We start from the raw sequence: 11,677 nt of genomic DNA on the forward strand, positions 1-11,677 counted from the left end.
TAAGCATTCTTGAAAGTGGCTGTTACAAAGAGCCGTACAAATGGTTGCAGAAGTTTGAAGTTGATGCTTTGCATTTGTAGCATTTGCACTTTAAGTCTCCTAGCTAAATTTTGGCTTTGTTTAAATAAAAATTGATGCTTTTATACTAGATTAACTAACTAATGTAACATGTGAGGGACAATTCTAAAATCATATTATCTTCTCTCTCGGATCCATTTTTAATTTTTTTTTTGAATTGGACTTGACTTGTTACAAGCTAACCTGTTGTAGGGTAGGTTTCTAAATTTTTAAAACCTCGAAGGAGGCCAATGCAATTGTTAGAAACATCAGGGGAGGTTACTGAAATTATCCCTAAGTTATGACTTGTAATATAAGTTGTAACTTATAAAGTGTAATTTATAAAGTGTAATTTTACGGATTAGTAAAGTTAGATTTAAAAAAAAAAAAAAAAGAAGCTTGTGAAGTCACTTCTATTACTTTCTTTTCTTGGTAATTAATAAGGCTGTACTGGGCCAAAAGAAAACGCGTGTGGCTTATTGAATCTTTATATTTAAACTTCAAAAAGTGACTGCAAAATTTAAAATTCCAAAGCTATAAAATCATATATATAGCTGTTTCCTTTCTTATACTCGGAATCATGATCATACCAAAACTAGTTTAAAAGCAACTATTTTAGGGTATATTATTTAGAAAAACTCCTAAATTGATTTTTTTTTTTTGGGAAAAGTTTACCTGCTTTCTTGTATTATGATTTGTTCAGTTTTTCCAATCAATTCCCTACAATGATCGAAGTTAATCCCGGAGTTTCATTTAATAAATACTGCTTGTTCTCAGTTTTGTAGAATCAACTAGTTACAGTTTCTTATTTGAAAAGCATATACATCTTATTGTATGTGAAAAAAGCATTAGATTTGAGAGATCAATAAAAAAAAATTAGGGCATGTAGTTTAGTTAACCTAGAATAAAATCAAGTGTATAGTTTTTCAACATTCTTATTCTCCATTGGCAAAATGTCAATGCAAGTTATTTTCTACACCAGATTTTCAGCTTTTATGATTCTGTGGAATTTGTACATCTTATATATCATCCCGATAGACTGCTAAATGCATGTGAAACACATTTGGTAGTTGAGATAAGATTCAAGCAAGAACTGATTCTATGGTCTGGACACAGCACTGATACTATGTCTATATATAGAGCAATCCAAAAACATGTGAAAGCCAAGCTGCTTAAGATCAAGGAAACGAATAACTATTCTTTCTTGCCTGAACAGCTTCTGTTGCATTAGTCCACGACCTTCAGAAACTGGTTTTATACCTAGTCTGAGTTAAGCCAGTCGAAGCTTAACGATGGGAAACATGGTTAAGCCTTTCCTGCAGGGACGAAGGCTCCTTGAAACATTTTTGGTTTTGTGTCTGTTGATTTACGTCATGGATGTTCCATCAGCAGCTAAGGCTGCAGGCAAAGTCAATAAACATGTATGGGATGTGAGATACAATTACGTGTCTCCAGATTGCTATAAGAAGCTGGCTATTACGATCAATGGATTGGTTCCTGGACCAACCATCCATGCAGTCGAAGGGGAAACAGTTGTCGTGCAGGTTACAAATAGTTTGGTAACTGAAAATGTTGCCATTCATTGGCATGGAATTAGACAGGTCAGTATAATACTATCTTATCCATTCATTAGCTGATGATTTGGCAATAGGAAGAATTACGGTAAAATTTGTCATTGGCAGCATACCAACAACTGTTTTCCGGTTGCAGATTGGAACACCTTGGTCTGATGGAACAGAATCTGTCACACAGTGTGCAATCCAACCAGGGGATACCTTTGTATACCAGTTTGTTGTAGATAAAGTAAGCTTCTTTTTCCTTATAATTTTAGTGGAAGAAATGATTGAAAAAATGGACATTAAGGACATTGGTTAGACTGCCACTTTACAGCAATTTAATCAATGTCTGATCAGTTTTTCTTAGTATGATATCTTTTTGTGGAATCAAGTTTTCTTTGCACTATTTAGTGGTAAGTTTTGAAGTTATATGTTTTTCTCTTTTACTTCTTTTGCAGGCTGGAACATATATGTATCACGCACACTATGGTATGCAACTAGGAGATGGGATTTATGGCATGATTCGTGTGAAGGCTGCCCATAAAGAACCCTTTTCCTATTCATCTGAGCATGAAATCCTTCTAAGTGATTGGTACCACAAGAATGCATACGAGCATGCTATTGACCTCTCTTCAGAGCCCTTTGTTTGGGTTGGGGAACCTAATGTAAGATGATGAAGTATACAATTCATCTTGCTTCTGAAATATAGTAAAAACATAATTACTTGCAACTATATATGAGGGCTACATGTATTTAGATTGTCTGTAAGCTAATGATTTTCTATTGATGTTGTGTTCCAGTCAGTTCTCATACAAGGAAGAGCATTTGCTTGCAATGAACCAGGAACTGAAGCTGGCCAATGTAAAGAACCAAATCGAAAATGTTCACCTTTTTCATTGAACGTAAGGCCTGGCAGGACAATCCGACTAAGGATTGGAAGCTTGACTGCTTTATCAACATTGAGCTTTGAAATTGAGGTAATTAACCTTGAATATGTCGTTGCATAAGAATCAACTCTCCGCATATTTCATTGGTTCTGTTTCTTTGATTCATATAGATTTTTCTCATAATGCAGGATCATGAAATGACTGTTGTTGAAGCAGATGGTAACTATGTGGAACCATTTAAGGTCAAACATCTGTATCTCTACTCGGGTGAAACATATTCAGTCCTAATCAAAACTTCCCCAAAAAAGGATCGTTCGAGAAACTATTGGATGGTTGCGAAAGTAGTCAGCCGCGAAAGCAGCACCCCAAGTGGATTAGCCATCTTAAACTACAATTTCAATCCTCCTTTGGCTCTACCTCCCACTGATCCACCTGTAGGACCTCATTGGAACGACACTTCAGATCGAATTGATCAAAGCGTAGCAGTCAAAGCTCACCATGCTTATCTTAACCCTCCTCCAAAGAAATCAGACAGGACTATTATTCTGCTCAATACACAAAATAAAATAGATGGAAAAGTCCGCTGGTCGCTCAACAATGTCTCCCTGAACCTACCCCATACTCCATATTTGATTGCCCTGAAGGAGAACTTATCCTATGTTTTGGATCACAAAATGCCTCCAGATAGCTATGATGTTGAAAACTATGATATCCATAGCGTTCCCAAGAATACTGAGGCTCACCCCAGTACCGGTGGATTGTATAGATTGAAGTTCAACTCAATTGTGGATGTCATTTTGCAGAATGCAAATACAATGACACCTAATGTTAGTGAGACTCATCCATGGCATCTTCATGGCCATGATTTTTGGGTGCTGGGATATGGCAGGGGAAAGTTTAACATGGCAACCGACACGGCTAGTTACAACCTGGGAAATCCAATCATGAAGAATTCAGTGCCTCTTCATCCTTATGGATGGACTGCATTGAGATTTAGAGCTGATAATCCAGGGGTTTGGGCTTTCCATTGCCATATTGAGTTTCATTTCTTCTTGGGAATGGCTGTGGTTTTTGAAGAAGGGATTGATCAAGTTGGAGAATTGCCTGATTCTATTATGGGATGTGGTGAAACTAAACCATTTGTTAAGCCATGATTATTCTAGCTTCCATAGGCAGAATAAATAAAGACAAACAGTATTAGTATTGGCACGGCACAAATATATCCTAGCCCTTTGGAAATTTCTTTTAAATTAACAACCATGCCCTTCACTAGTCAGAGATTGGGTTCATTTTGAAAATGATAAATTTATCATTTTATGAATAATTTGCTGTGGAACTAAAATAGGTGTTCTGGTATTATAATTAGTCATTAACAAATGACGTACTAAAATAGGTACTCTGGCAATATAACTAGTCATCTATGTTTTTTGTGTTCTAACTAGATCTATAAATCAAACCAAGCAACTTGGTAGTTGGTTTGAACTTGACTCGAATCAGACTCGTTCAACAATCCAAACCCGAACATGATTTCAAGTTCAAAAATGTTAATGAACCAATCACAATCTTATGTTGTCCAATTCGATATATTCAGGAACAAGCAAATAAATTTCATAAAAATATACATTTAGTTTTCTTCCTTAACGCTACTTATTTCCTTCCAGTATATTGCTTATCTTCTAAAATAGCAACCATATAATACTCTTGTCTTTTGAATAGGTATAATTGATTTTTATCACATTCCTGATTCATCATAATAGATTTCTTGAATATTAGAGAGCAAAAATTAAGAGGAAAAAAGCAACGAATTGGAGTGAAAATCTCTATATAATACAAAATAAAATTTCAAGTCAAGCCAAACTTTGATTGTATGTACTTAAGTTCGATATTTTAACATGCCAAATCAAACTTTCTATAAAGGGAAATTTGCCAAATTGGTCCCTAACATTTACCAAAAACACTTTTTTAGTCCTTTACATATAAAATCAGCCAAAATGGTCCTTCACATTTAAATTGTGAGCCAATGTGGTCATATTGCTCGTTTTTGCTCATTTCTCCGGCTAAAAATAGCACGCTTCTCTCACGTGATCATATTTTTAGGGGCAAAACCGGAAACACATTTCATTACCTGTTAAAAGTAAAAGGTGTGGACAACCACCAAAATACACATTTCACCTTTGACTCTCAAAGTTTCAAGAAACCCTAAATTGCATCCCACCGCCACGCCCTCAACTGACTCAGCCGCCTCCTCCCTCGCTATCCCTTCTCCTCTCTCCACTGTCCGTCCTCCCCCTCCCCTTCCTCATCGCCAGCATTTCTCCAACCTCCGGCAAGCTCTCTCCTTCGACGATGATATTGATGCGAGGGACTCGCAAGACGAGGGAGAGGATGAGGAAGAGCACCAGGAGGACGAGGAGGAGCTTCTCGAGCTGGAGCCCCGAATCGGATCTTGCCGGGTCCGGGAAGCTACCGATGAGTTGTCTGTGGGAGGTGTTGAGGAGGCTCCCGCCTCCAACACTGTTGTCGGCGGCCAGGGTTTGCAAAGGATGGAGGGACACGAGTAAACGGCTTTGGCGGGCGGCGGAGGAGCTGAGGCTTAGGGTTCCAGCTAAGGCCCAAATTGGATTCGTGGGATCGATGTTGCACAAATGTCCTGGACTTGTTAGACTCTCACTTAGAATGGAAAGGTTAGGACTTTTGGATATAAGTAAACAAGAACCAGATCTATGGATTCATCAAGCACATCACTTATACAGGAGAATTACAAAATAATTTTCGCCACCATTCGGGGATGCAATTCCGGTTTCTTGAAACTTTGAGGGCCAAAGGTGAAATGTGTATTTTGGTGGTTGTCCACACTTTTTATTTTTAACAGGTAATGAAATGTGTTTCCGGTTTTGCCCCTAAAAATATGACCACGTGAGAGAGGCGTGCTATTTTTAGCCGGAGAAATGAGCAAAAACGAGCAATAGGACCACATTGGCTCACAATTTAAATGTGAAGGACCATTTTGGCTGATTTTATATGTAAAGGACTAAAAAAGTGTTTTTGGTAAATGTTAGGGACCAATTTGGCAAATTTCCCTTCTATAAACATACATATGAATTTTTATGTAACATTTTGGACGAATAAATAACATATTAGTACTTACAAAACTAATGATTGTACATTTGTACTTAGAAAAATGGGTGAACCAATGATCTACAACACATTTGGTCATCTTTGGGTTTTTGAGCTTACAAGATTTGGGCCTTGAGAAATTAGTTGGGCTACAAAATTGTAACAAATTTTAACTTCCATATCCTACGTACAGATAATATTCTGGATTCTTTTATGGCCAATAATGAACTACTTGCTTCTGATTTAAATTAAGGTCTGTCTAATGGATTTTATTGGGAACTCGTTAAGAAATACTTTAGTTGTTATAATTTTTAAAAAATAAGATTGATGAGAAAAAGTATATAGAGACAACAGAAGATTGTAAGTAATTATTAGTGTGTATATACACATGATAGGTTAGATGGAATTCAAGTATGTTAGCTATGATCCATTGGACATCTGTGAGAAAAAAAAAACCTTTAAAATTATACAATGGAGAAAGAGGAAAAAGGACCTGTCATTTTAGGAAAGAAGAAAAAAGAATCTGCATTCTTCTGCAAGCAAACATGAAAATGGAGGATACTAATTAAGCATATATAGAAACGAAATCACTCAAAGGACAAACAAATATACACTACTTTCAACTGGATTTTAACTGAAGAACCCAATTAGTCGAAACATATTTTAAACTTATGTAAAAGTTCTATTATCGATTCTGATTAACAGTAACCAAACTGTAAAACAAATATCTGAGAACGATTCTAATTTGTGTGTTTTCTTCTTCTTCTTCTTCTTCTTTTGTCCTAATTGCCACCAACATTTTTAATTCTTCAGTTTCATTTGATTTCGTTTTGTTCTTAATATTTTCCTCCCATCTGCTAGTCTTGTCATCACCAATGCTGCCATGGTCACCGCCAGCATTACTGATTACACATTTGGTGTTCGAGGAAAACGATTGAGGGCAATTGATCCCACGACCCTTAAAAAATGTAAAATATTTACGACTTTAGCTATTACCAGTTCCCACGACTTTACGTTCGGATTGCCATGTTAAGCACGTTCCTATTTTCAAGGCAAAGAATCTGCGTGATGGATTATTCTTTTTGGACAAATGATTGATCGAACGAGTCAAGTTCATCTATAACTAATTGAACACTAATCAAAGGAGACATAGTCCTTGTTTGTTGTCGATTGGTTTAGATTTGACAAGATCTATTTATAGAAATTGATTATAAAGAATAATCAGAATCAATAAAAGTTACTCGTTAAGTAATTATAAATTTTAGCTTTTTTGGTCATTTAAAAATTTTATAATTAGAATACAAAAATAACCGAGAACATCACAAAAACCAATTAGTCAAAATCAGAATCTATAATCAGTTAAATAATCAATCGAGAAAAAGCCCATATAATGAGCAATTTTTTTTTTTAATTCTGTGCCTTGAGAGGACATAATAAATACACCGGGATCAAGCCCTAACCTTTCTTTAATTTCATATCAATTGCCAAATAAATTTTTATCGCACAACATTTTCAGTTCGTTGGAAAGTTGCTTCTACAAATATAACTATATATAAACAAAAAAAAAAAAAAAAGTTCGCCACAAGTTCAAATTACTTAGTATGCTGCTATTGATCCACTACATCTCCCAAGGCCTTCTGCATTTTGTGGCACATTCATCCAAATATTGAACCATATACTAAGAAGAAAAGACTTGGAAATAAAAAAAAAAAAAGTAAATAACTATATAAAGCCTAGTCAACGCAATCCTCAACTTGCACCAAGAAGCTACAGTTCACAAGAATACTAGTAAACTGACGAAGAATGCATGCTTAGAAGTTAGAAATTGTCTTAAAATATTTTAGGTCTTTGCCCTCGTTCAGGGACTCATTCCATTTTTAGGTCTCATCCACCAAGTTTTGTGCTGAATGGTGGAATAAATTAAGTACAATCGACGAATATGGCCGTTGGCTTGCTTTAAAGTTTGAACGTGGTGGTTAGAAGTACTTAACACTCAAACTGCATTAATTGAACCACTTAATTAACTTGTTTATTTAATTTGCATGTGTTTTGTTTTTGTTAATACGTATTAACAAATAATTAGGCTGCAAAAAAAATCTTGTTGGTCAATGACAAATCACGTGCAGCAAGAACACCACGAATTTACACAAAAAAAAAAAAGATTTTTATAACTTGGTACCCACTACCTTTTATTTAATTTTTTTTTGTTTGGGATTTAGGTACAAACCCAAATGGCCTGTGGTTAGTGTTAACTAAATCTAAATGACATCCCTCTGTCTGAATAGGAGCTATTACTAGATTACTTGATGCTATCAGTAATATTTCTTGATCCCCCGCCTGCATTCCAGGTGCCTTAGTGCACCATTTGTCAGTTTCTTGGTTTCACTTTCAAGAGGGTGCCTTAACTACGCCCATTTGATTCATTCCCAGCCCCCTTCCCTTAGCATAGGACGAGTTGTAATTGTTGTATTCGAAAAAAAATAGTTCTTGATCAAGAAACTTAGGTCCGTTTGGATTGCGATTTTTCTCAGAAAAATTATTATGTTTTCCGTGAACACATTTTTCTACCACCTTTTTACCTCACATATATCAAATTGTTGTAGTAATTTTTCTATAAAAAAATCCAGAAAAATGCAATTCAAACGGGGCTAATTGGTAGTAAATGCAGGGAATCCTGACTTGGTTTTAGTGTTCACAATCAAGTCAACGTCAGCCCTTTAAACTAGAGGTTTTACCATTCAACTGGCACATGTGGACAGCTTGATTAGACCCTTTCAAAGAAAGGAAAACGAAAGACAACTTCTGAGAGATTGAGATTAATTATAGTTTGTCGTAATAAGCTGTTACAAAGTCATTGTTGACTTGAAGATCGTTCTTATCCGTAAATTGATGAACACGTAATAAACTTACTTTTACACCACGAACTCCACAGCTTACGCAAGGGTGCTGACGTTAAATTGTGTACGCACTCAAGCTGGAATTAATTGTATTCTTTGTCGTGTTATTTTTGGACAAAAATGATTTAAGTAGTTCATTAATGAAATTGGGTACAACCAATCCACAATTCTTGCATCTTTGGTGGTGGCATGATTGTATTTTAAATAAGATAGGTTACATGGCAAACAAAGCCTTGTATCCCTTCGGGACATCCAATAAAATTGAAACGACACAGAAAAGATTAGCATAGCCCTTGTGTAAGGGTGACACGGACAAATCAAGAAATAGTTGAAATTAAAAAAAAAAAAAAACTTTGCATGGCTTGTGATTATGCGTGTATAATCGCTTACTTACAAAGTAAAATAAAAAAGTTAAAGTACTAATAACCACCAAATAAAACCGTTATAGAGATGTTGATGGCATAAGGCTTGTGTTTAATATCCATAATTGAGTGCTTATGGAATGGTGCTTGCAACCTGCCACGGAATGAAAGATTTTAGTTGATGTTTTGAAAAGGTAAGTAGCTTGTTGTGGATTGCCATTGATGAAGTCATTGAACATTAGAATCTATTTCAGCACTTCGTTTGTAAATGACAGGATACCTTCGCAGCACTAACAAGGTAATGAAATGTTTTGAAAAGGAAAATGGATTAATGGGATCAACTAAACCTTATATCATTTATCATGAAAACGCGTAAGAACATTTGAAGATTGATCAGATTTTACGAGGTCAATTGAATTCTCAAACTGTTAGGTAAACCCTACGTAAGACCTTAGTCTTAGTCTATGATGGATCAAGAATTAAAAGAAACGGTTAATTATAAAAACTCCCCTTAAGGTATATCAATTTTTTGCATTTTGCCTCCTAACATTATTTTTTCTGATTTTATCTCCTGAACCGTCAATTGACTCTGATGTTGTGTAATATTAATGTCAAAAAGATATTTATACATTTAATAGTTAAATGTAGCAATCCCCGTAACTTATTTTGCACTTTATCACTTAATAGCATTTTTTTTTCAAATTTGTTTGTTTGTCACTATAATTGTTAGTGAACTCCAATATTTTATAACATCTAGAACAAATAATGTTTAAAAAATTAATATCCCTAACATAGTAATAAAAAAATAAAATATTTATCGGTATGGTGCTAATTAAATTTTATCCCATGATTATATTGTTTTTTTAGATTCAGAGAAATATATTGTTAATTTCACGTAACAATAGGAAAAAATAACAAAAATTGTTATTGAAAAATTAATATATGAAATTATTATTAAAAGTCTAAAAATGCTCGAATATTGTCAGTTCCTCTTTACGAATGTGCATATGGTTGCATTTTCTTTTAATAGCCAGATATTTTCTTTATTTGGCCCTATACATTTTATTGTTGGTAATACTTAAAAAATAGAGAAAATGGTTGATTTGGGATTCAAAGTTTTTGGGGTCATTTTTATAATATAGCATGATTAGATGGCATTAAAAATTGTTTTTTTCTAAAATTTTTTTTTGTTGCATCATAAGCATGTTTCTCAATCATTCTTTTATTTTTTTTCAACCATCTTTTTATTTTACAAACATCAAATCACAAAAAGTATTACAGTATTATTCTAAAATTTTTTTTCAAATAATCTTCAATCCAAACAAACCCAATCGATAGACCTTTAATAATATTTTTATAGTTTATTTTTCACTAATAATTTTTGTTTTTTCCCTTTATCTGCAAAATGAGCGGGATATTTTTCCTCCATCTAAAAACCTGTAATTATGGAGTAATATTTAACAAGGCCTATATTCATAGATATACAGTAATTTTCATTATTATGTTAGGGATGCTGCTATTTTTAAATATTAGCCGTCTTGAGTGGTTTTAGGGACAGACAGACAAATCAAGAGAAAAATGATAGTGAAGTAAACCCCTAAAGGGATTTATTGAAGTAAACCCCTAAGGGTATAATTGTCATTTTGATATTTTCATTATGCGGGATTAGAGTTGACTAACGATTTAGGGAATAAAGTGAAAAAAAATGACGTTAGAAGGTAAAGTGTAAAACTGATTAAACTTAAGGAAAGCTTTTGTAATTAACCCTAAAAGAAATTGTAGAGCTCACATAGGGTTCACATGTCAGGCCTACATGTTGTGTCTAGTATTGACTAAGAATAAGGTTGATCCTATAAGCCCCTAACCTTCGTTTGGTAAATAAGAATAGGCTGAAATGGAAAGGACTTCCAATTTATCCATTCAATTCTCGCGTTTGATATAGATGTTTTAAAAATTCGAAAGTCCTCTTTCCTTAGAACGTTCATTCCAACTATTTCCTAAAAATGCATTCCTTATAAAAAATTTAAGGAAGGTCCTCTCGAACATCATCTCGATCTAAATAGAATGTCAAGATAATCCTTATGCATCTTTTTAGTGAATCACCAAATCTTAGGATATTTGTTAATTTAATTAATAAATGACTGTAACTTCTTTATAATAAACAATTCTATCTGTGTTTAAAATTAATAATTTTTTTCCATACTTTGCTAACAACCAAAACCTTTAAGATAATCTTTTTTTTTCATATTTCTATTATTAATTGATTTTGCTGATAAATTGCCTTATCAACGTACAAATACATGCAATCATCTGCCTCTTTGTTTTTACTTTACTCTCCAACTTAGCCATTTGTCTACAATTTTATGAACCACAACAAGGCCTTTGATCACAATGCCTTGAAGGCACACAAAACGGTATTTTCTGGAGCAAGCAGAATCTTTACCATTTAAAATGAAGGATTTTGTTCTGACCTCCCTTAAACATGGCCTAGAATATGAAGATGTAGTAAACCGTCTAGATTTTTCTTCTTCTTTTTATTTTTTGGTAAGAATAAAATAGAAATTCGCTGTCAGGAGGTGACTATTCGTGAAGAGTAACACTTCCAGATAGAATTCCCCCGGAGTAAAAGCCAAGAAATATGATTACATATGATTATATTACCGAGTTATAACCTGAAAAAGTCAATCAGTTAACATATTCCACCTGGTAATCCTATCTCACTTATAAACTGAGATTGACTGATAGTATCTGCAGAGGAAATTGGAGGGCTACTTCGTTTTTCTGAACAGATGGAACCTTTT

General features: G+C 34.2%; 1 protein-coding gene and 1 non-coding gene across 2 annotated transcripts; both read left to right on the top strand.

Moving 5' to 3' along the window:
• Nucleotides 1-1,248: 1,248 nt before the first annotated feature.
• Nucleotides 1,249-3,709, top strand: LOC113700373 (L-ascorbate oxidase-like). The gene is made up of 5 exons (XM_027220805.2): nt 1,249-1,658; nt 1,768-1,860; nt 2,072-2,278; nt 2,414-2,590; nt 2,689-3,709. The coding sequence occupies exons 1-5, from the start codon at nt 1,350-1,352 to the stop codon at nt 3,652-3,654; spliced, it is 1,752 nt and encodes a 583-aa protein (XP_027076606.1). The 5' UTR covers nt 1,249-1,349; the 3' UTR covers nt 3,655-3,709.
• A 5,040-nt stretch (nt 3,710-8,749) lies between these two features.
• Nucleotides 8,750-8,853, top strand: LOC113702549 (U6 spliceosomal RNA). The gene has a single exon (XR_003451187.1). It is a non-coding gene; the product is annotated as a U6 spliceosomal RNA (small nuclear RNA).
• Nucleotides 8,854-11,677: the final 2,824 nt, after the last annotated feature.

The sequence above is a fragment of the Coffea arabica genome, chromosome 7e (genome assembly GCF_036785885.1).
Source record: "Coffea arabica cultivar ET-39 chromosome 7e, Coffea Arabica ET-39 HiFi, whole genome shotgun sequence".
Classification (NCBI taxonomy): domain Eukaryota; kingdom Viridiplantae; phylum Streptophyta; class Magnoliopsida; order Gentianales; family Rubiaceae; genus Coffea; species Coffea arabica.